Raw genomic sequence first — 25,303 nt, 5'->3', positions numbered from 1 at the left:
AGGGAAAGATGGGCATGGATTTGGGAGGCGACAACACATTCAAGGACTTTGGAGAAGAAAGGGAGGTTGGCGATGGAGCGGTAGTTTGCAAGGACACAGGAATAAAGGGTGGGTTTTTTGAGGAGGGACCCAGACAGTTATCTCAGTAGAAAAGATGCAAATAATTCATGTAATGAATTCTAAATCATTTCTGTTTCTGCCATGCTAAGCCTTTACTGTGGGACCATGGTTCCACCTGATCAGAAAATAATTCTTCTAAGTGAATTTTAAAAAATAGCTTTGACATGACATTAGAACCAACACATGAACCAGAAGGTTCTATGGTATTTATTTGTAGAAATTGTGAAACACGTTCAAATGGCTCTTATTTCTCTTTCAATCGCATCGCTTAAACAGTCGCGTCATGGAACATATGAAAAGAGTCCATAGAGCTGTAAACAAAATCTAAAGGTGTCATTCTTCTTTCAGACTGCAGATGTCAGTATTTCTTCACATATAGAATTGTATGGGGTAAAATTTAGTGTTCTTGGCACAAAGTTTCAAGCACTGGGAGTGAATATTGGGAATTAAGGAATGGAGATCTACACGATTTTCGTAAGTTAATTTTAACTTACAGGCTGTAAATCAGGCTCACTGATCGTCACACTCATATTTCCCGATGTGCTAAACTCTGAGCCTAAAAATAAAACAGTATAGATCAGAAATGCACAGCTGGTGCATCAGTATTTGAAAAGAGAAAAGACAGGTTAAAGCCTCAGCTGTAAATATTTCATCAGAGCACTTCCAGTGTGATAAAGGGTCTACACCTGAAACAGTGACCTGTTTCTTTTTAGATGCTGGCTGTGTATTTTCTGCATTTTCAGTTTTTTTTTGTTATGTCTATAGTATATTCCTAGATTTAGAATGTGAAGAACCAACTGTACACACAAACACAAACTGAGCCTCTTTAGTAATTGTTTTCAGGAGTCACACAATAAGCCTCTATTATTTATCGTAAGCATTAAATATTTTCTTCTTGGGGGAAATCCTAGAGGCCGCATTACCTTTGCCCAGTGCCTGGCAAAGCTTGTTATATGCTCTTGAAATCTTGTGCAATTTTATTCCTTTTTAATATGACCGGTGACCGGTTTCCAGCATTATCTTTGGTCATAGACTTGGGATTATCACTTGAAGAACAAAAGCAGGAGGTTAGAAAAATATTTTCAGAGGGTCAGGATATGGAATGCTTTACCATACGTGGTTGTTGAGGCCCTTTGCAAGGGTTTCGGATGAGTACTTGTAAAGGAAGAATATAAACGGTAAAGGGCAGGCAATTGGGATGAGCGTAGATAGTTTGAGTTGAAGAGCTAGCACTGGCCTTAGCACAATGAGCTGGATGGTCAACCTCAGTGCTGTAATTTCTCTGATTCGATGAAATGTTAACGGTTGTCTTTGGAGCAGTCGAAATAATTCAATCAGCATTTAATCCCTTCAAGTTGGTTTCCTTAAATCAGTGCGATCCCCTACTGCTGTGCCATTCTGCTTCACAGGTCTGCTGACCTTATGTAGTTAGACAGCTTAGTGTTGGCTTGTAGCCAGGGGATACAGTGCCAGTTAGTTTATCTTAGTGCACAGATCGGTCAACTAACAATTTTGTGGATTTGTCCTGAAAGCTGTGAACAATATATCAAGTAGAATAAAGTGTGCTTTAGTCTAGGATTTTTTAAGGTTCTGTAAAAATCACCTAATTTTCTTAGATGCTAATTTATTATAATGACTGCATAATTTGGTAGATTTGTACGGTTGATATAATCAGTGTACCTCATATTATTCTTGTCATAAACTTATTAATTATGAACCTCTTTATTGAGTCAGTCACATGAAGCTCTAAATAATACACATTTAATCCATCATCACAGGTTTCACTTACCTTAGTAAACAATTATTTGAACAGCAAAATCCTGTCTAATCTTGTCTGAGATCAGATTAACTTCCTATAATTTTGAAGCTGTTTGGCAAGAGATGGTCTGGAACAGTCAGAAATCTGAGCAATGGCTTCAAAACTGACACTAGCTTTAAGTGAATCTGCTCAATGAGGAATGTCCAATTGTGCTCCCTGAGCCCTGGTCAATTAGCCATTAAAGCCCAAGGAATCCAGCCCTATTTGTGTTTATATATTCCTTATGTTTTGGTTTGTCCTATTTGAATTTTGTGCGGTTGGAGTTTTGGAAAGAGATATTTTTAGCATTATTGTCTCATTGGTAGATAAATCCTAAATCTGTACATCAAGACTTGTTAGCATCAGCTATGGAGGATTTATATGCAAATTAATGGTAACATGGATTTAATCTTTATATGTGACCCTTAAGCCTCCATGTTATGTATCTGTGTGGCTAACGATGACAACAGATTGAATGGCTCTGTGCTCAGTTGTGTCAACATTTACGATGTATTCGAATAACTTGTCTAAAACTGTCTCACAAAGCTGTAATACAATTGAAGCTTCAGAAGTTTGTAAACTACTCTGAATGCCGAAATTGTGCTACTGCTTGTTAACACTCGGGCATTTCTAGTATTATAAAATCTAAACAGTGAATATCTACGTAACAATGATAACTGCACTTCTAAATAAATAATTGTATGTGAAGCACTTTGAAATGTTTCTGACAGACGTGATAAAGGACTATATAAATGCAAGCCTTTCCTACTCTTTTCAATGTCAGTCGTGTCCGGTACTGTGAAGATTTTCCTACTTCACAACAGTGACCACACTTCAAAAGTATTTCATTGACTATAAAGTGCTTTGGGATGACCTGAGGTCATAAGAGGCGCTATATAAATGCAAGTTCTTTCTTTTCTTTACCCATTTTTCTCCATTTTTATCTAGTTTTAATTTTTGGGAACATTTGAAAGTTGCAGTAATTTTTCTGTGTGTCTGTGCTGTGTGATTTCATTAATACTTACACTTTTTTGACAAATCATCATTCCTTTCATTCATAATGTTCAGAACTGTGATAAAAGGAAATAACTACAGCAGACAGGGCGTAACAACAAAACGTACATTTCTGTAACACTCATTATGTACAGAGAGATGTTTCAGAGGATAGTAACAGGTCAGTAGCCATAAGGGAGGATCAGGCGCAAAAGCATGTTCAAAAGGAAGGGTCTTTAGGAGACATATGTGTCAAACAAAGATGGTGGCTGAGAGGGTGGGGCGATAGGGATGAAGTAGAGGGAGTGTGGAACATAGAGTAGGCCGGTGTTGGAGAAGTAAAGGGTGTGCACAGGACATAGGACTAGAAGAGATGGTGGAGGAGTGTGGCCATGGAGAGATTTGAAGGTGAGGATGAGAATCTTAAATTTGTTGCTCTGAGACATGAGAAGCCAGTGAAGCTTGATCACACAGTCACTTATTAGAAAGCGATGCTGCGCTTCTCGGTTCTTGTATTCATTATAGACGCAATTTTACAAATGTGCGCTCCTGGCAAGGATGATCACCACCCCCCCACCAGGAGCACATATCAGAAACCACAGGCATCTTATTCATGATTTAAATCTGAGGAACGGAATATCATGGTAAGTGTGCTTGTGATATCTCAGTATTTGCTCCCAGGTGGACAAGAATTGGTGCTTATGCCTAGGGCGTTTGATACTTAGAAAACTATCACAAGTCAATACTGAAAGTTGCAAAAGATTGCACCGTGATGTTTTTCACTTGAACATTAAATGTAGAAAGCAAATCAATTGTTGAAATGTTTTGTTAGAATTGTTTTCATTTTTGTATAGTTTAATTGATGTGTTAAATAATTTAAAGATCAAAATCACAGGGCTGATATCTGGTGATTAGCATTTCAATTTATTTTCAGCCTGATTTGAATCTTTTGAAGTATGTCCCAATGTTGACAATAAGCCCTGGTTGTCATGGTAAAACTGAAGCAGCTTTGTTTGAAGGTCTCCCTTTTTATAGAATGGATGTTGTAACCAATGAATCCATTAACTAATTGCTTCAATGCAATAAGGACCTCTCAAAGATTCAAACAAACACAAGATATACCAACAACAACTTGCATTTATATAGCGCCTTTAACATCGTAAATCGTCCCAGGGCACTTCACAGGACCGGTTCTCAAACAAAATTTGACACCGAGCCACATAAGGAGATATTAGGACAGGTGACCAAAAGCTTGGTCAAAGAGGTAGGTTTTAAGGAGCATCTTAAAGGAGGAGAGAGAGGTAGAGAGGCGGAGAGGTTTAGGGAGGGAATTTCAGAGCTTAGGATCTAGGCAGCTGAAGGTAGGGCCGCCAATGGTGGAACGATTAAAATCGGAGATGCAGTACCTGATTTTTAAGCCGTTTTTCCTGTTACACCTTCACCGCCATACTCTCCCGGTTACATTGTGTTGATTTGACAGAGCAGAACTTGAGTTATTCGGTCACCGTAAATCAGTGACCCTGATAATATATTGTATGTTACAAGGCATAAAATCCCAATTGCTATAAAACAGTGTGACCTCCGGCTCAATGTCAGCAACACTACAGGAGATCAGCTAGCAGTATTATATAAAGAGTATTGCTACTGCATGTACATCACACCTCAAACTATCACACATGCAAAATATGTATCATTCATAAAACAGTAACAAATCCCAACTGAACAGTCTTTTTAAGAAAAAGTATAAAAATAAAGAAAATCAATCATTTCCTGTTGATTTTTGTGTCTTTGATAACCTGACCTCTCCCAAAGGGGAGGAACCTGGGATCCACTTGCCTGTCTATCACTTTGTGCATTTCAAGAATTTACTTGAAAATATATCTCTGTGTTGTTAAACCAGAATGGGGTGGGAGAGGGCCGTGAAGGACAGTCATCCACTGTGTCACTGTTGTGCAATTCTTGGTAGGTGTTACAGAGACTTAGGAGGAGGTCACCTGCCTGCTGTGTCAACCACAGTTAGTGCATGTCTCAGGGAGAAAATGGGTGGAGTCATACCCTCAGACTTTGAAAAATCTAAAAGTACTGTAGCAGCAGTGGAAGAAGCAGCAGCTGCATTTTGTTTGTGTTGTGCTTAGGCCCCAGGCATAGATATTGCAGGAATAATTCTGGAGCAGATGGAGCTAGATAGAACCAGGGCAGACAGAACAGAATGAGTCAAGAGAGATGGAAAAGGGCAGTGGCGTTGAGCACAGGCCAGGCACTCCCTACAGAGTGAAGGAAGTAGAGCTGATGCTGGTCATTTTCATATACCCCCAAGGAACCCGTTCATTCAGCTACAGATGACACATGGCCTGGTGAGACAATGGAGGGAGGAATTAATAACCTCAAAAAACAAAGAAATAGAAATGATAACAGGGGAAAAAAGTTACCTATTAAAATAGAGAAAAAAACAGAAAGCACAAATTCAAACCAAATGTAAATTGAAAAAGTTGGGTAAATAAAGAGAATAACAAATAAGGAAAAATAAATAGAACAATACAGATAGAAAGAAGGAGAGAAAGAATTAGCAGGTGGAAAAAAGGAAGAAAAGAGAAAGTAGATGGGAGCCACTATGCAATGACACTCGTCAACCTTTTTTTAGAACAAAGTATTATCATGCTTTCAATGTGAAATGTTATCTTAAATTGTGTCATGCCTATGTTATTAGCCAAGCTAACCAAGTCTATAGCCCCAATTTTAACTCTGAGCAGGAATCAGGCAGGCAAGGGCCGATGCGAGCGACAAACTACCCTGGCCTTCAGCAGCCTGAGGCCCAGGCAATTTTAACTCCCAGGCCTCATCTGCAGGCCCCTGGTCAGTTGTCCGCCTCAATCCGGCAGGAAATGGTAACTGGCTGGCGGGCGGCAGCAAAATTTCAGGCGGAAGGAAGCTGCTGACGGGCACCAAAGGAATGGTCCCCAACACGCAGTTAAGTTGTGGAGAGGGAGGTTTTGGGAGGGCCCTGTGATCAGGAACAGGGTGGAGCCTGGGGCAGGGGAAGCCTAAACATTCCTTGTGGGGCCTGGAAAAGCACTCCTGTTCCCCCGGCCCTACAAGGAAAGTAAAAATAAGTTTAAAAAACTTACCTCTTCTGGCCTCGATTCTTCTTCCCACTAGCTTCACCTTGGGGGAAAGCCACAATGGCTTACCCACGCAGACCAAAAGTTAAAATAATAGTTATGTCATTGGAGACCAATCTGAAGAAGGACCCCGCCAGTTTCCGGCAGGTATCCGGGCCGCCTGCTCAGTAGCGCAGGGGAGTGGGTAAGTCCCCTGCTCCATTTTAACTGACCCCCTCCCCCCCTCCTGATTTCCGCCAGGCAGTGGGAGTCAAAATCGATGCCAGAATAACGGAATAACTGTTCATTTCCCAAACACAATGTTGAGTTTGATTAAACACTACAAAACAATAAAGACATTGGGGATGAAAACATTAATAGATCTGTAATTTTCAATCAGTGCTTAATTGTGGATTCAAAATGGCAATGAAGATATGTCATATGCTCATATACTCGTGATATCTGTATAATGTGTGCTATTTGACAGTCTTGTGACTTTTTTATTATTTCACAGTCAAAAGAGTACAACTAAGGGAAGATTATGGCTCCTCCCCCTCTGCACATGTTCAAAAAGGAGATGGGATTTACACAGGAAAGCCAGCCTCCGCTCCTGCTCTGTGGTTTTCTAGTGGCTGGGGGATCCTTCCTGCTACTAGTGCTGCTCACATTCCTGTGTAATAACTGCCAACGGTAAGCTGCATTAAAATATTAAGGAATAATTCTCACTTCTGCTGACCATATATTTGTTTCCTTCTATACTTTTTCCCATTCTGCCTGTATTTCCTCCTGTTTAATGTGCAAGGTAATACATTCACTGTTCATGATGGAGAAATGCTCCCCAGCACCAGTGAAATGACACAAAGAGGCCTGTCTGTGTATGTTAAAAGCAAGACTTGCATTTATGCAGCGCTTTTCACAACCTCAGGACGTCCCAAAGCGCTTTACAGCCAATGAAGCACTTTTGAAGCGTAGTCGCTGTCGTAATGTAGGAAACGTGGCAGCCAATTTGTGCACAGCAAGATCCCACAAACAGCAATGAGATAATGACCAGATAATCTGTTTTAGTGATGTTGGCTGAGGGATAAGTGTTGGCCAGGCCACTGGGGAGAATACCCCTGCACGTCTTTGAAATAGTGTTGCAGGATTTTTTACTTCCACTTGAGAGGGCAGAGAGGGCCTTGGTTTAACATCTCATCCGAAAGATGGCGTTGTTGGTTGAATACACAAAAGTTTATTGGTACATATGCTCATATACCAGCCTTGAGGGTTACTGGCTGCATATACACAAAGGGTGTGTTTACACTCAAGCAACTGGTCTGAGATTGGTAGCTGCAATATTGATTCCAGTCAGGCAGCACTCCTTTATTTTGCTTGGTTCTGTTTGAAATTCTCCTGTCCAAAAGAGTTCTGCAGATGCATGGTTAGACACATGCGCAGTGTTCCCCTCCCAGTGGTTACAATTTAAATACTTTAGAGTGATGCATAAGTTTTTTTTTAAAAAAAACTCAGAAAGCCAAAGGGACCACTGAGCACTTCTTAAACTGGAGTTGTACTGGAAATTGTGTCAAACTTAGTTAGTGTGAGATTATCTGCTTTTGGGGCTTCACATCACTTCCCTTCAAGATCAGGTCACTATCTGACTGCAGACTTATTCTGCAACTTTAACATTACTGCAAAACAGAAACTACTTTGCGGTGACGAAAAGCAACATGAGCGCATCCTAAAAAAAAAAATGAAACAGATGAACAGGACACTAGGTACAATTGGAAAATGCAGCCAAAGAGATCAATAAGCTCTCAGGCCTGGCAGGCCTTGCCCTAAGCACAATATATTCTATCTGTGTGCTAACAGTCTTAGGGCCTACTTTACATGTTCGGACTGTACCCTCGACCTTAACCCACAATATATAGGAAGAAGAATGTCCCCAGTGTTATATAGTGTGTAAAAAAAAAACAGGGTGCTATTCTGATACATTAAACAGTCCTAATATATGATGTGGAGATGCCGGTGATGGACTGGGGTTGACAATTGCAAACAATTTTACGACACCAAGTTATAGTCCAGCAATTTTATTTTAAATTCACAAGCTTTTGGAGGCTACCTCCTTCCTCAGGTGAACGATGTTCACCTGAGGAAGGAGGTAGCCTCCGAAAGCTTGTGAATTTAAAATAAAATTGCTGGACTATAACTTGAAGTCCTAATATAGTGTTGGTACACCCATAACCCTGCACTCATGTGACTATCCAGCTGAGATTTACTGGCATAAATCTATTTTGCAAATCTCATATTTATATAATCTTCAGCTTCCTACAAACCATAATCTTTTCCCGGTGAGGAATGGAGTGACTTTTCAATAGCCCTAGTTCCCTTGAGTCTTCTAAATCAGGTCAATGCAATCTTCCTTTTAAAAGCAGGGTCACATCATTTCAGGATGAAAGAATCCAAAGCTTGGAGGGAGATGAGGATGGCAGTGGTTGTTGAAGAAGAGTATTCATTCTTTCTGTTAGACATTTGAAGCAGTCACTAATCATAAATCATTCAGTAGATTATACATTATTTTCCCTCAAAATTGTCCAAAAGTGTGGGGTGCATATTATACTTGGATACTAAAATGAAAACCATATGCAAGTGATTCAGGAAAGGTGGACTAATCTTTATTCAGTCACCTGAAGCACGATACCGGATTAAAGCGGTATAACAACAACAGGAAATGCAAACAAATGACAGTAATGGTGAAACATTAAATGAATAATACTGTTAGAAACTCTCAAATTCAGAATCATCATCAGATTCACCAAGAAAAGCAAGTCTTTGTCATCTAAGTCATGCTCAGTGCCACATAGTAATTGTCATCATCATCTTCTACCTGAGGTTTATCTCCCTCCCACAGAACATCATTTTCACTGCCATCTATAGTGTTAGATCTAAAGTAAGTTTTATATTTTACAGATACTACGGGGGCAGTTTCTCCTCTGTTAGGAATGCCCACTCATCTTACTTCCTAAAACAGACACACTAATGTGGTTTAAGTTATGCTTGGTATGTGAAATATGAGTGGATTTCTCCCCTTTCTGGACTTTGAGTTTTGACTTTTTTTGGTCAGAATAGTACTTCAGAACTAAGCTTATGGGACATAATCTTAAAATTCACATTGAGCCAGTTAAAAGGAATCCATAAAAAATTTCATCACATAAAACATGAGAATGTGAAACACGCTGCCCCAAAACACCATAGAATTAAGTCAATTAACATGTTTATAAGAACATAGATACTTACTTGGGAAGTAAGGGTTTTAATGGATATGAAGAAAAGACAAGGAATTGGGGATTAAAAAGATAAATAGCTTTCATAGCCAATACAAACGCAGAGCATTCAATCGATTGTCTAAGTTGGCCCAAGGTTGCTAAAATAGAAATTCCTTTTCAAAAGGGGAAAAATGAATAAAGGTTACATAATAGGGATCTTAAAGCAAAAATTTTGTTTTGTAACTGCTACGTATAAAGGACTGAAGTTTGTCTTCCTCCCTTAAGGCAAATGAAGCTTAGGATTGATTTCATTACTGATTCTTATCCTGGACACCTCAGAGTTAATAAGATCTGAAGGTAGCCACCTGGGGGCGCTGTTACATAGTGCCAGAAGGGAAGATCCTGTTCTTCTCACCTGAAATCTCCAATTGATTTTATATTGTTCTAGTGCCAAGCAAGTACCACCGACTTCTAATGTGTGGAGCTCGTACAGCTAGTGGCAACACCAAAGTAAACTTGCCAGATTCACTAAGGCTGGTAGCCGAGAAAACTCCTAAGTAGATATTGTTCTTCATTCCCAATAGATACCTCTATCAAGCCAATCAGAAATATTGACCAATAGTGAGGAAAGCTTTAATCCCAACAAATTATACATTTTTACCATCACAGCTAACACCGTTAGAGGATTAATGACAGTAGTTTCTGTTTCCAATATTCCATCTTCTGAAACAATGGAAAAACTGCAGTTACAATAATATCAAGAGGCTAAGAATAAACATTTTTGCGCACTTGGACTCAGCTGATTCAAATATTTTGATCCTTTGCCAGTTCCATTGTCTGAAGTTATAGCAATGATCTCCTCAGAGTAATATTTTAATGTTGAGTTTCATTACCATGTTTATAAGACTTGGTAATTGTTCTTGTAAAAATTAGAAAATTTGTATAATGTTAATTGGGACTGGGAGAGAAAGCGAATAGGGAATGGGGTATGGGTAGGAGTGGGGACCAGCATTTTCTGCAGAACGGGGAGCAGCAGCAATGTGGGGAGTGGGGGTGGCACCGAGAGAGAAGCAGCCAGTAAAGGGGTGAGTGAAACCTGGGGACTCCACTGTGTTAAACGGTGAAAGATTGTTTCCACTGGTGGGCGAATGGAGAACAAGTGGGCAGAGACCGAGGGTTCTCACTGCAAGAACCTAGGAGGAAGGGATAAGGCAGGTTCTTGAATTGAGGGCTATTCGAGCATGGGATGCTTCATCACACTGGGGTTACAGGAGAGACCACCAGCATAGGGGGCCAAATGGCCTCCTGTAGTGCTGTAAATTCTATCATTCTATGAAAACTCTCCTTTATTGAGTCTGAGTCCAAGGAGTGGTTTAGAAATGTTGGTGCTGAGCTGAGTTTAGGACGATGTGCCCTGTGAGAATTGTCCCAAACACTGAGCCTGCTGCCCTTTGTGTGATCTCTCGGTTTGGTTCAGGTCGGTCTGTGCCGGCAGTTTTGATGTGAAGTACAAATACTGACTGAGGCTCCAAGTTCAGAGTTGTCATCTTAACATGGAACCAGAGTCCAAATCAGAGTGCAAGGAGATAGGGAGTAAGATGGAGCCTGTTAAAAGTGGCATTGACTGGGGAGCCTGTGCAGTGCAGGGGGATTCTGGCTGCAGTTTCAGGGTCAATGTCAGCAGGTTATAGGATTACTACTTGTTGCAGGTAGGATATTGGGCCATTGTATCCATTACTACCAGTTACATATAGACTATCAGTGAAACATTGTATTACTGTTAATTATGAAGGCAATGTTACCAGTAATACTATTAGTTATCCGCGCAATTTTAGTGAGTTAGTATTAGTTGCTGGTGGAATCAAAGTTCCTCCCACGTCTAGGTTCCCCTCTGCAAATCCATCCCCAATCTTCAGTTTCCCCTCTTCCCCTGCTCACGGGTGGTCTCCTGGTTCTCGGAACTTCTCGCTCAACAGCTTCTGGTGCGAAACCACAAGCAAAAATACTCAACTACAGGGAACCCAACCTTTACACGGTAAATGCAATAACATTTGCAGACATCACATGATCAAAGTCACGTGATCAGATGTCATGTGGTCAGAACGTCACGTGATGAAACCTCCAAGAATGCCTCCCAACTAGAGTTGACAACTCTAACATCGCACGGACCAGCAGCGGGCTGGATCTTTTTTGTCGGCCCAAGAGGAGCGCTCCTGCTTCTCCTGGCCCCACAAAAGTGAAAGGTCAAAAGAAACTTCAGCCGTTTTCTGGGTGGCCTCCACCGATCCCTTCAAGGGCTGCTGGTTAGGCAACTCACTGCCTGTTTGTACCTCAAAATTGGAATCATAGAAACATAGAAAATAGGAGCAAGAGTAGGCCATTCGGCCCTTTGGGCCTGCTCCACCATTCAAAATGATCATGGCTGATCGTCTAACTCAGTACCCTGTTCCCACTTTTTCCCCATATCCCTTGATCCCTTTAGCATTAAGAAATATATCTATCTCCTTCTTGAATACATCTAATGACTTGGCCTCCACTGCCTTCTGTGGTAGAGAATTCCACAGGTTCACCACCCTCTGAGTGAAGAAATTTCTCCTCATCTCTGTTCTAAATGGCATACCCCGTATCCTGAGACTGTGACCCCTGGTTCTGGACTCCCCAGCCATCGAGAACATCCTCCCTGCATCTAGTCTGTCTAGTCCTGTTAGAATTTTATATGTTTCGATGAGATCACCTCTCATTCTTCTAAACTCTGGTGAATAGAGGCCTAGTCGACCCAATCTCTCCTCATACGTCAGTCCTGCCATCCCAAGAATAATTCTGGTAAACCTTCGTTGCACTCCCTCCATGGCAAGGACATCCTTCCTCAGATAAGGAGACCAAAACTGCACACAATACTCCAGATGTGGTCTCACCAAGGCCCTGTATAACTGCAGTAAGACATCCCTGCTCCTGTACTCAAATCCTCTTGCAATGAAGGCCAACATACCATTCGCCTTCCTAACTGCTTGCTGCACCTGAATGCTCGCTTTCAGCGACTGGTGTACAAGGACACCCAAGTCTTGTTGCACCTCCCCTTTTCCCAATCTATCACCATTCAGATAATAATCTGCCTTTCTGTTTTTACAACCAAGTGGATAACCTCACATTTATCCATGTTATACTGCATCTGCCATGTTCTTGCCCACTCACCCAACTTGTCTAAATCACATTGGAGCCTCTTTGCATCTTCCTCACAGCTCACATTCTACCCCAGCTTTGTGTTGTCTGCAAACTTGGAAATGTTACACTTAGTTCCCTCATCCAAATCATTGATATATATTGTAAATAGCTGGGGCCCAAGCACTGATCCCTGCGGTACCCCACTAGTCACTGCCTGCCACCCAGAAAAAGACCCATTTATTCCTACTCTCTGTTTTCTGTCTGTCAACCAATTCTCAATCTATGCCAGTATATTCCCCCCTATCCCATGTGCTTTAATTTTGCACACTAACCTCTTGTGTGGGACCTTATCAAAAGCCTTCTGAAAATCCAAGTACACCACATCCACTGGTTCTCCCCTATCTATTCTACTAGTTACATTCTCAAAAAAACTCCAGTAGATTTGTTAAGCATGATTTCCCTTTCATAAACCCATGCTGACTTTGTCCAAGCCCTTTAATGCCCTCCAAATGTTCTGTTATCACATCTTTTATAATTGACTCTAGCATTTTTGGGGTCCGATGTGTGTCTCAGGACTCCAATTTGAAAATTGCAAGTGGCCTGCTGCCTGAGACAGGTGACTGCCGATCTCAGGAGCCTACCCAATATGGCGGCAGCCACAGAGCCACAGTAAACGAGGTGGGAAGTGACCTGAAGCCATTTTCAGGCCGCTACCACCCCATTTATACCAGGAGGAGGTCCTTATAATCTGCCTTAGTGTTTGAATGGCTTTGTTTTTGCTGCTTATTGTGTCAGCAAAACTCCTCAATTCTGTTAAAGCCTTGCAACATGCCTCAAAACTAACCACCATTTGATATTTTATAGATGGAGGTTTCTGGAATTAGCAGTACAATTTGTGGTGTTTAGGGTCTGCACAGTTGGAGCTACAGTAAAGAATTAATTTTTTTAAAATTAATTCTTAGGACCCCTGAAGCCCATTTGTAATCTGAAGACTGATTCACATTCTAGAATTTTCACTGGGTGTGTATAACACACAGATCCCAAAACATTCATTCTGTTATTACTTTGATTTCGGCAATAATTCTTGTTACTTCTCTGGCAGAGTGCATTTATTTGGAAGCCTTTAGGGAATATGTGTTCTTATTAAAATAATTAAGCTATCATCGGCAATGATTCATCTGCCAGAAAGCTCTGCAGCAGCTGTAATTTAATTTAGCCTGGAAATAAGACAAGGGGGAACCATGTATTAAGATGATTTCCTGCAAGTTATCAAAAAGATGAGACTAATGGTGCATTCACTCCCAAATAGGTGTCCCAATAGGGCTCATGATATGGCAGCCAGCAAGGTAAGTTGCAGAGGGAGGGGGTCCACGATCCCAGAGACTATTTATGAGGGCCCTGGAGCAGCTCTCTTTCCCCTCCAGGGTCCACATAAATAATTTGAGACTTACCTTTGCTCTTTGGTTCCATTGCCTGTGGAACTGGCAAACAGAAAAATTTAGAGGAGGTGGCAACCTTACCCAGAATAAAGGAGGTAGGAGTTGTAATTTGGAAAAGTAACGGTGCCACCTACAGTGGGAGCACTGAAGGGTATGTATAATGGTAAATATATTTATCTTCACAGTTAAAATACCCAGGCATTACTTCAGGCATGAGAAAAAAATTATGACACACATCTGACCCAGGCGTGACAAAATTGTAAGACTTTTAAAATATAGATATTTAAGAGTATGATGTTTAGTCTGCTTTTAAATGATAAAAATACTTGTCTATCTTTCTTATTTTCTTCAGCCAAATTTTTCCAGGGAGCGAGCTACTGCCATCATATTATCGGCCTCAATATGCAATCCACTCTATAATAAACTCTACCACACCCCTGCTTAATCTCCTGAGGGAGAACTGTGCAGATTTTCTGTCTGATTCCCAAAGGTAATAAAGCAAAATTTCACAGCTACTCATAACCCCTCATCTCCACTCTGACATTGCTTTCCACAAATATATTTCATGGAAAAGTTTATCATCTCTGCTTAAACTTATCCTTACAATCTTCAATCCTATTTCGAACCAGATATTTATCCAATTATTAGTTAAAGGATATTATTTTTGATGCAATGGCTATTTTATCAATATTCTATCAAAAGTTATACTAAACCTAGAATACTGCTGTTTCATTAACTTTAAAAGTACATCCACTAAATAATATCTGTTGATACAGTACATAGTATCAAAATGTACTTTTTTTTATTTCTGGGAAGGAAGAACAGAATAAGCATTTGCTTTGTTTTTATTATAATACAAAGTAATGGCATTATTGCAACATGGTGGTATATATTAATGTACTTTGCTTATCATGTCTGGCAAACCCTGAAAAAAGGTTTTGCCAAACCTATGTCTCATTAAAATATAACCCTCTCAGTAAAAAATGTTACATGAATCCATAAAATACAATTAAATATTTTGGGTTTTGATGCACCAAAGCTTTTAAGTCTTGAATATGTCATGGCTGCCAACAAACAATAAATATTCCCTTCTGAATGAATTATGGTTACATTTCTATTTCCAACCACATTCTGGCATGCCCACACAGTTAATTATAAAGAAAATGTATTACAAATGATACTGTAGCATCCCACTTGCTTTTTTGTACAAATGCAACTTGGGAGTCCAGTCATCTTGATTTTTTTTCTAGTTACATGGTACAGTGGTACACATTAACCAAGGGATTGACACTCCTGGCGCAATGATCTCAAAGCTTGTGGAAGTACAGGCACACAGTTAGCGAAGGATGATTTTTATTTATAATTACAGAAGCAGCAGTACTCGAGTCTCACACAATCCATCCATTTGTTTAAAACAAAGTAGCAGTGCTAAGGTCAATTATAATCTTGGTCTCCTTGGACAATTATTTTCAGTGTTTGTTTCCCATTTCTGCAAGTTTTGCAGCTTGTACACACTGCACGGGAGCAGCATACCAGCTTTTACAAATGGTGCATTACAGTGCAGTTCCAGACTAATCCTATCTGGTCTGGTCAAGTCCAGTTATCTGCTCCCTTCAATCCCATTCCAGTCTGTTCTCTCCCAGAGTCATTCCCAAGTTCATCTTCTCACACAGATGTTTAAATAGAGATTAGACATGGCTCCAAAGATTTGAAAACATTTTTTTTCTGATTGGTTAACAAAAAACAATTGAAATGTTAGTCATTTCTGATTGGTTGTAAATTAATTAAAAACTTCTAATTGACTGGTAGTGATTGGAAAAAAAGACTTGTCTGATTGGTTGTTTACCTCTAACTAGTCAAAAAATTCAGCCCACCTTCCTGATATTTCCCAAGCATGGAGCCCCAGATCCAGTTGTCCTCATCCAATTCACAGCAGCCTTTAATAAGATCACAAGATCAGTAAGATCACAATTGAGTATTGCAAATTTAAAATATAAAGTATTTCTGTTGGACTGCCTGGAACTATTTTAAGTTCACTTTGCACCTGTTAGAGCTTTGTTGCAGCTGAGGCACTGTGAGACGATCTTCTAAAGGTAGTCGTGCACTGCTTGCCAATGTGATATCCTGGGAATTCAGCTCCTCCACTCCTAAGCTACTACACCCGTCAGACTTGGCTCAGTACCTATGAGTCACAAGGTGATGGGTTCAAGTTCTATTACACAGACTTGAACACATAATCTAGGTTGACACTTCAGTGTTGCACTGTTGGATATGCTTCCTTTGAATGAGATGTTAAACTGAAGCCTTGTCTGCCCTCACAAGTGGACATAAAAAATTCCAAGGCGCTTTTCGAAGAAGAGCCAGGAAGTTCTTTTGGTTTCCTGGCCAATATTTATCCCCTAATGAACACCACCAAAACCAGATTGTGGTCATTTATCTCATTGCAGTTTGTGTGACCTCGCTGTATGCAAATTGACTGCTGTGTTTTCTACATTACAACAGTGACTATATTTCAAAAGTACTTAATTGACTGTGAAATGCTTTGGTGGTCGTGAAAGGTGCTATAAAAATGCAAAGATTTTCTTGCTCTCTTTCACTCTTTCTTTCCAGAACTGGATACAGTACTCAAGGTGCAGTCTGACCAGATCATTGCACAGTTTGATCACAACCTCATTGTTCATTACTCTATTGGCTTTGTTGCTTGCTACTCTGCATTGGTCGGACATGTTGAGTGTTGAATCTACTCAGACACCTCGGCCTCTTTCAACTTCATCCTTAGCTATTTCAGTACCATTCATGAAATGTTGCCCATTTTTCATTCCAACGTGCAAAAATTTATACTTCTCTGGATAAAATTTCATCTGTCATTGTTTGGCCCACTTGCATATTTTGTTTAACTCTTTCTGTAGTTTCTGGGCTACTTCTATCGATTCCCAGCCAGTCCAAGGAAATATTGAATTGTAAGATAATCCTAAATCCAATGAAGAGCACACTTACTGGTGCCTGTAACACACCAGCATAATGGTGATCTAGGAGATAGTGTGCCTAGATCACCATTATGCTGGTGATCTAGGCACACTATCTCCTAGTTTGGTATCACCTGCAAATTTAACAAATTTATATTGAATTTCTGAATCCAAGTTCTTGATGTAAATTAGAAACAGTAGTGGTCTAACATTTGCCTCTCAACAGGCATCAGCAAAACAGATTAACCTGCCATTTATTTCATTGTTGTTTTCGAGACTTCGCTGTGTGCAAATTGGCTGCTGTGTTTGCCTGCATAACAACATGACTACACTTCAAAAGTAATTCATTGACTGTGAAGTATTTTAAGATGTCCTGAGGAAGTGAAAGGCACTACATAAATGCACGTTCATTCTTCTTTCAAAATATTTCAAATGTGTTGGTCTTTGTTGGGTATTGTACCAAACCACAAAAATGGAAAGTTGGAACTTTGTGCTTCATTGGTAGTAGGAACAAATAAAAGAATGTTAATGAATAAATGAATAAATGAACAAATAAGAGAATGTCAATGAAGTGTCATCATTCAGCTCCTGTTTGCCACTATAAATGTCACAACTCAAAAAAGTATGAATTAATGGGAATCTACCTTTTATGGTAGATTTTCATATTGTTGGAAGCACTGAAAAAAAACTGCTGAGTTTGCTCTCTGTTTCACGTCCTTCTGCATTTCCTTTTCCTGTATTGCAGAGGTATACCACCATATACCAATGCCGTGGCTCCTCTGTGAACTGTTCAAATTTATGCTGTGGGGGGATTAGTACTTTGTATCCTATGAACAGTAGTTGTGTAACCCTATGTACCAGTAGTTTAAAAAGTATCAATACTTTCCCCCTACAGATTTGAACAGATAGTGGAAGAGCCATGTTGATAGGTGGTGGTAAATTCACTGCAATACTGGCAGGGAGAAGAGTGGGAGGGTATAGGGCAGTCAGGCTTGTAGTGGCCATTTTGTTTTAGTGCTGCCGGAGAAGCTGCTGCACACAATGGGGTAGATCTAGACTTAACTTCCATTGACTTCAATGGAAATTAAAATCGGAAGAGATGTAAAATGATTTGCTATCACCCATTTTACACTATTGCACAAAGTCAAAATCTACCCCAATATGTCAGTCAGGTTTACCACTAATATCTGCACTCTAAATCAGGTAATGAGACTCCACCTAGGTTTCAGCAGTAGCTATATTATTCAGCTTTAGACTTACATGAAGCAATTAAAGCAGAGACAGATGCATAGATAGCAGTTATCAGTCAGATGCACATCAGTGATGTGGCAATCAAGCCAATATAAAGAAGTAAAGTTTTTGAGAGAAAAGGGATGAGGAACATTGCCAGTTCTTTTACATTGCATATAACACAACAGACTCAGAACCCAACAGCTGCACTTTAAGGTTGGTTGACTCAGTGTTTCCTACTGAGCAAAACTGAACAAAATATTAATTAGCTTTGAAGACACAGCAGCTATTAGAAGAAGTCCACAAATCCCAGCATCTGTTCTATCAGCAAATCCCTCATTAATTGCTGTCTCTGGTAGGGGTTCCAAATGAAATCTTTGCTGGCTTCTTTGGTAATGGCACAGTTAGGTTTCATACTGTCCATAGAGGAAACACTGATTTTTACATTACTGTAGCACAGAATTCTGTTTCTATCTGTAAAGAGATTATAATTGTTTGTTTCATACAAATGAAAATGCTTTTTACATTTCCATTTGCTGTGCACTGAAGGCCAAACAATTACAGCCACAGGAAAATCTAGATTTTTTTTTCCCCAACCTTGTTGGCTTGAATGATTTAACTGTCTGTAAAATTGTCACCACATTTTGTGACTGTTTAAAGGGAGAGATAATCATAGTAATCTTCTTGAAGTTTGTAATGAATGTAACGTCTTATAGATTGCATGAATTATATATACTATATTGAGCCATTCTCTGCAGAAGTCTGCAATTACAATAATTTGCTTCTGTCCGTGTGGAACATTAATTGGATGTTAACATAAAATTAGAAAAGGCAAACAACACAAAGAAAATGTTTTCAAATATAATAACACCATATATACAGATAGTGTTAATAAGTTTAAACAGTTAATTTAAAAGAAGTTTATGTGGGCTGTGTGGCAATAATGCAGATTCATGCCTGAGGTTCCTCACATGCCAGGTTCCCAGTCGAGGCCCTCAGGGGATGTGTCAAGCAAATTGCAGCATCTTTCTTTTCTCCTGCAACACTGAGGGTGAGCAATTGAAGGGCCAGTCAATACAGGCTGCTCTTGTTTGGGAGTAGGATACTTGCCTACTCTCTCAAACAGGGAACAAAGTTAAGAAAGGGGTATAGAAAATACACTAAAAACATAAGTAGTTTGTTATATGCTGTTGACCCTTTGACAATTAAACAATGGGCCGGATTTTGCTGTGAGCAGCAAATGAACGGTGCCAGACGTTCATTAGGCTTGCACTTGCCCATAGACTTTCTATGAGCTTTTGCATGCTAAGTTCCTCTAAATTAGAGATCCAAACAGTGTGGCATCCTCTACAGGACATCTGGGACCTGTGAACAGGGCAAACAGCTGTGTATCTCCGTGACTAATCAGATTGAAGCATCATTAATGAGCGGCACAGACTGAACCAGGAACTGTAAGTTAGAATAATGAATTCATTGTCAAATCAGGTACACTAAGCGAAAGAAAGAGAGGGAAAGAAAGGTTGGATTAAGCGACAGAGTTGAAGGAGACAGAAAGAAAAAGTAACAAAATAATTTTTTATTTAAATTCTTTTTTAAATATCCAACAATAATTAAAATCTGAAGGAATGAGACTCCACGCTTGTAAAAGTTAATTTTCAGTGCCAGAGAGGTTGTTTGGCAGTAATTAAGACTTACCACGCCATTAAAATGGAACTTAGACTTGAAATGATGTCTTAACTTTTGTTGGTGAGTTTAGTCCATATCTGCGACGTCAGTGCAGGAACTTCACACTGTTCAATATATTTGAACGGGGAGCCAGCTGGCAGGATGCTATTTTCGCGCAGCTTTTGGAGGAGCAGGGCATCTGGTACAGCAACTTCCAGATTACCGTGTTTAATTGCACATGTGCAGTCACAGGAAGTTACTGTCCGATTTGCACATGAGTAATGGTGAGCGGTTAGCCTCACGATTATTTTTACAGCAAAATCCAGCCCATTATTACCATTGAGTAATTGAGTGATTTTTCAGTCCAAATAGGTAAAAACAATGCTTTTTATTGTCAGTTTTCTCTTGTTTTCTGATAAATGTGATGACCTATACAGAGTTCACATACATCAGCAACCCTCCATAGCTCACCCAAATGGCCATTCTTTGCGTGTGAACCCAAATAGTGAGTCAGCCTAAGAATAAAAATTGGGGATATAAAACTTTTTTAAAATTAAAAAATACTGTGATTGTCAACTGTATAAACTGATTGAACTAAATTGTAATCAAAACAGAGGTCTGGATGACAGACTTGGAAGATAATTGTTTTACCTCAGACCAGGTTTGAATGCAGCCAATAAAAACAGAAAATGCTGGAAATTCTCAGCAAGTCAGGCAGCATCTGTGGAGAAAGAAACAGAGTTAACATTTCAGGTCGCTGACCCTTCGTCAGAACTGGAAGAAGTTGAAGATTAAACAGTTTTTAAGCAAGTACAGAGCCAGGGAAAGGGGGAGAGGAGGGGGAGGGGAGGAAAGGGAAGGTCTTTGATAGGGTGATGGGCAAGAGTGATTAAATGACAAAAGGGATGATGGTAATGGGACAAGTAAAGAAACAAAAGATGGGTCTAGAGGAGCTGTAAATGGCAACATCAGAACCATTACCAGCACCTGCTGTCCGAAAAAATGGGAGCAGTGGTTATGATCTGAAGTTATTGAAATCAATGTTGAGTCCAGAAGGTTGTAAAGTGCCAAATTGAAAGATGAAGTGCTGTTCCTTGAGCTTCCGTTAAGCTTCATTGGAACAGTATAAGAGGCCAAGGACAGAGAGGTCAGAGTGGGAGTGCGACGGGGAATTAAAATAGCAAGCGACCGGCAGGTCAGGGTCGCGCTTGCAGACTGAGAGGAGGTGTTTAGCAAAGTGATCACCCAATCTGCTTTTGGTCTCCCCAATGTAGAGGAGACCGCATTGTGAGTAGTGAATACTGTAAACTAAATTGAAAGAAGTACAAGTAAATCGCTGTTTCACCTGGAAGGAGTGTTTGGGGCCCTGGACGGTGGAAAGGGAGGAAGTGAAAAGGCAGATGTTGGGCCTCCTGTGCTCGCATGGTAAGGTGCCATGGGGAGGAGAGCGGGTGTTTGGGATAATGAAAGAGTGAACCAGGGTGTCGCGGAAGGAATGGTCCCTTCAGAATGCTGAAAGGGGAGGGGAAGATGTGTTTGGTGGTGGCATCGTGTTGGAGGTGGTGGAAATGGTGAAGGATGATATGTTGAATGTGGAGGCTGGTGGGGTGGAAGGTGAGGACAAGGGGGACCCTATCATGGTTCTGGGAGGGAGGGGAAGGGGTGAGTCAGAAGTGCGGGAAATGGGACGGACACGGTTGAGGGTCCTCCAACTACAGTGGAGGGGAATCCTCGGTTGAGGAAAAAGGAAGACATATCAGAAAAATTGGTGTGGAAGGTGGCATCGTCAGAACAGATGCGACAGAGACAGAGAAACTGGGAGAAGGAGGGAATAGAGTCCTTACAGGAAGCGGGGTGGGCGGAAGTGTAATCAAGGTAGCTGTGGGAGTCGGTGGGCTTATAGTAGGTATTGGTTGACAGCCTATCCCTAAAAATGGAGATAGAGAAGTTGTAAGGAATCTTACAACACCAGGTTATAGTCCAACAGTTTTATTTGAAAATCACAAGCTTTCGGAGCTTACCTCCTTCGTCAGGTGAGTGAGTGAAGGGTTCTAAAATCGCATCGCATATATTAGGCTGGGAGACAATCACAGCAATCAAAGGTGTCGTTGGTGTTCAGACAGGTTAGCCACGGAAAACATTACATCCCAGTATACTGAATACACAATGGGTCAGATTACACCGACAGAGAGAGAAAGAGACCCGAAAGGCAGAGAGAGAGAGAGAGAATGTCCAGTTGTATTAAAAACAGATAACTTTTTTTTCCCGCTGGTGGGGTTACGTGTAGCGTGACATGAACCCAAGATCCCAGTCCGCACCCATGAGGACGGCCTCAACCGGGATCTTGGGTTCATGTCACACTACGCGTAACCCCACCAGCGGGAAAAAAAAGTTATCTGTTTTTAATACAACTGGACATTCTCTCTCTCTCTCTGCCTTTCGGGTCTCTTTCTCTCTCTGTCTGTGTAATCTGACCCATTGTGTATTCAGTATACTGGGATGTAATGTTTTCCGTGGCTAACCTGTCTGAACACCAACGACACCTTTGATTGCTGTGATTGTCTCCCAGCCTAATACATGCGATGCGATTTTAGAACCCTTCACTCACTCACCTGACGAAGGAGGTAAGCTCCGATAGCTTGTGATTTTCAAATAAAACTGTTGGACTATAACCTGGTGTTGTAAGATTCCTTACATTTGTCCACCCCAGTCCATCACCGGCATCTCCACATCATAGAGAAGTTGAGGAAGGGAAGGGAAGAGTTGGAGATGGACCATGTGAAGTCAAGGGAAGGGTGGAAATTGAAAGCAAAGTTGATGAAATTTTCCAGTTCCAGCTAAGATCAGAGATCTACCCACTCTCCTTTTTCATTCTTTCCCTTTCTTTTTTGCTGTTCTCCTCACTCTCTCTCTCATCTTCTGTCTGTTTGCCTCTCTACTAATTTGTGGATTGAATTGGCACTAAATTTATTCAACTTTGAGGGAGAAGCAGTGCAGCCAATCCCAGACCTATCCTCACCCAACTTCCATGCACATTCACTTTCCATTTGCTTGCTCAAAGAAAGACTATTTCAAAGCATTTTGAAGCTGCTTGAAAAAGAACAAACATAGAAGTTTACAACATGGAAACAGGCCCTTCGGCCCAACATGCGCAAACCATTATTTGGTGATTAACTCCATTAATGTTAAAAAGTTCTGATTGTTGGTGTCCATGGTGGTGCTTCATGTTGAAGCAGTGGGGGACACTGATATGCTGCATCATTGAGCAGTTAAGGAATGGGGCTGAGTTTTATGAGCTAGTACTCCTGGTATAGAGCTTTACTTGACAGGGGGTGCAGATTGGACAATCAGGAGGGGAGGTTTGCATACCCACTTCAAAATCCTCTTAGGTATCAGTTTTGGCTCAGTGGTAGCATTCTTGTTTCTGAATCAGAACGTTATGGGTTCATGTCCCACTCCAGATACTTGAGCATGTAATCTTGGCTGACACTACAGTGCAGTACTAAGGGAGTATTGCCCTTCGGATGGGATATTAACCTGTCTGCCCTCTTGGGTGAATGTAAAAGACCCCATGGCACTATTAGTAGAAGAGCAGTGGAGCTGTCTTGGCCAACATTTATCCCTCAACCAACACCACCAAAACAGCTTATCTGTTCGTTTATCTCATTGCTGTTTGTGGGAGCTTGCTGCGTGCAAATTGGCTGCCTCGTTTCCCCACATTACAACAGTGACCACACATCAAAAAGTTCATTGGCTGTGAATTGCTTTGCAATGTACCGAGGTCATGAAAGGTTCTATATAAATGCAAATCCTTCCTTTCTCTGCTGTTTTAGATATTTAGTTCAGCATTCTGTTTGCTTGGTTGATCGCTGCTCCTGAGTAGTTGGACATGTTGAGCATCAGGTCTACTAAAATCCCTTCATCTCTTTCAACTTCATCCTTGGTTATTGTGACACCACCCACTTTTATCACCCATTTTTTTCCCTGTCTGTAATACTTATCACTCAAGATATTACATTCTAAAGGAGGGGGCACATAAATGAGAGAAAATTAAGATAAAAATGTAGGGATACAATAACATATTTTTAAATTTAAAAAAAACTACGGGCCGAAACTTGCTCCGACCGGCGTGGCAAGGCTCTCCGAACATCCTGTGGATAAAAAGTATGAAGATACTTACTGCGTGGCCCACAACGTCCACTTGCTCCATTTTAAATTCTTCTCAAGTGTTGGGCTCCGAGATCAGTGTAGGCCCTCATGCACATGCATAGACTGTGAGAATGGAAGCCCCACCCACAAGCAGGCAAGTAATACTCATTCATTTAAAGTGACATTCCCTATGCTAGCCTAAATAAAAATTTAACATTCCTTATTATAAAAAGGCACAGAAATGATTTCTAATGTACTGAAACATACAGAAATTAAAAGTTTAAAAAAATTAAACTTTTTTAATTATCAAAAAATGTTAAAATAAGAATAATTAGACATTCCACGTTTTGAAAATGTAATTTTTTGTTGTTTTGCAATCATTACAAGTCATTGTGCTTTTAAAAAGTAGTGTAGGGCTGGTATTTTCAAGCCTACCATCTCGTGGCGTAAGTATCTTTATCTTTATTCCAGCTGGGTAGACGGGTAAGTTTACGGATGTTTGCTGATTGTATTGATGCAGCGTAGGTGGCCCTTTAATTCATAATTGTCAAAATGCAGGTGAACCAATCGGAGCAAGTTCGCGATTTCGGGGTTTTACTGTGCGTTCGCGAACTTGTTCCAATGGTTTCGACGGCGGTTGGAGAGGACGCCACTGAGGAACGGCATCCCCACTGAGTAAGTTCTGCCCCTTTGGTTGTCAACTGCATAAACTGATGAAACTAAATTATAATCAAAACAGGGGTCTGGACGGCAGACTTATTTAGAACCTAAGACCAAGTTTGAATCCAGCCAAGATTGACGGTCTCCTCTCTTTTTCGCTGTCCTTCTCTTTCCCTGCCTGTCTGTTTCCCTTCTAATTTGTGTTTTGAATTGGCACTAAACTGGCAATCTCATTTAGAGAGGCCAAAAGGATGTCTGGTGTGGGAAATGAAATGTCCATCCATGTAGTAAGGATCCTCTTCTGAGGTTGGGACAATTGGAGCAGTGTAAAGGGAATTTTAGCTTGAATTAAATGCATGCTATCTCTAATCTGGGAATGTTTGAAGTTGAAACTGGGTACAAAAAGTAAGAAAATGGTTTACACCCCCCACCCCCACCCCAATAGCCTCAATTTAATGAGCATTAAATCCCCATTAAAAAATGAAAACATAAATAATCAAAATCAAATCCCCCCCAACTTTTATAATATTTGCTACTGCATCTTATATATGTAAATGCTGGAATGTCCCCATTACAAAATGAGAGCAGCACAGGCTTTACCCCAGCAGCAAAATGGTGGACAGATAGAACTGAACTGATGCCACAGGAAATGGTAATCTCCAAGCTAAAGAAGAAATGTGGCGAATACTATGATTTTTTTAATTAATGGAAATGTTAAACATAATCAAGCACCTTTTGGGGGGGGGGGCTTATAGGTTGTGATATAAGACCTTCCTTC

At 40.5% G+C, this 25,303-nt stretch overlaps 1 protein-coding gene and 1 long non-coding RNA gene across 4 annotated transcripts in view; one reads left to right on the top strand and one right to left on the bottom strand.

The window, feature by feature from the left end:
- LOC137335234 (phosphoprotein associated with glycosphingolipid-enriched microdomains 1-like) overlaps positions 1–25,303 on the top strand; it is an 82,453-nt gene that overhangs the window by 21,819 nt on the left and 35,331 nt on the right. For both annotated transcript variants that reach the window (XM_068000486.1, XM_068000485.1), the window contains exon 2: positions 6,524–6,699. In XM_068000486.1, coding sequence (XP_067856587.1) covers positions 6,551–6,699 — 149 coding nt within the window. In that variant the 5' untranslated portion in view covers positions 6,524–6,550. The remainder of the gene's footprint in view (positions 1–6,523; positions 6,700–25,303) is intronic.
- On the bottom strand, positions 15,212–23,976 carry LOC137335444 (uncharacterized). Of its 2 annotated transcripts, XR_010966414.1 has the most exons (4): positions 23,897–23,976; positions 20,368–20,437; positions 15,702–15,792; positions 15,212–15,580 (listed from the first exon to the last, which is right to left on the bottom strand). It is a non-coding gene; the product is annotated as an uncharacterized lncRNA (long non-coding RNA). The 2 variants fall into 2 exon arrangements; XR_010966413.1 differs by lacking the exons at positions 15,212–15,580; positions 15,702–15,792 and adding an exon at positions 20,116–20,231.

The sequence above is a fragment of the Heptranchias perlo genome, chromosome 19, assembly GCF_035084215.1.
Source record: "Heptranchias perlo isolate sHepPer1 chromosome 19, sHepPer1.hap1, whole genome shotgun sequence".
NCBI classification, from domain to species: domain Eukaryota; kingdom Metazoa; phylum Chordata; class Chondrichthyes; order Hexanchiformes; family Hexanchidae; genus Heptranchias; species Heptranchias perlo.
The sequence above is the reverse complement of the archived record's forward strand: the minus strand, read 5'-3'. Positions and strand labels throughout refer to the sequence as shown.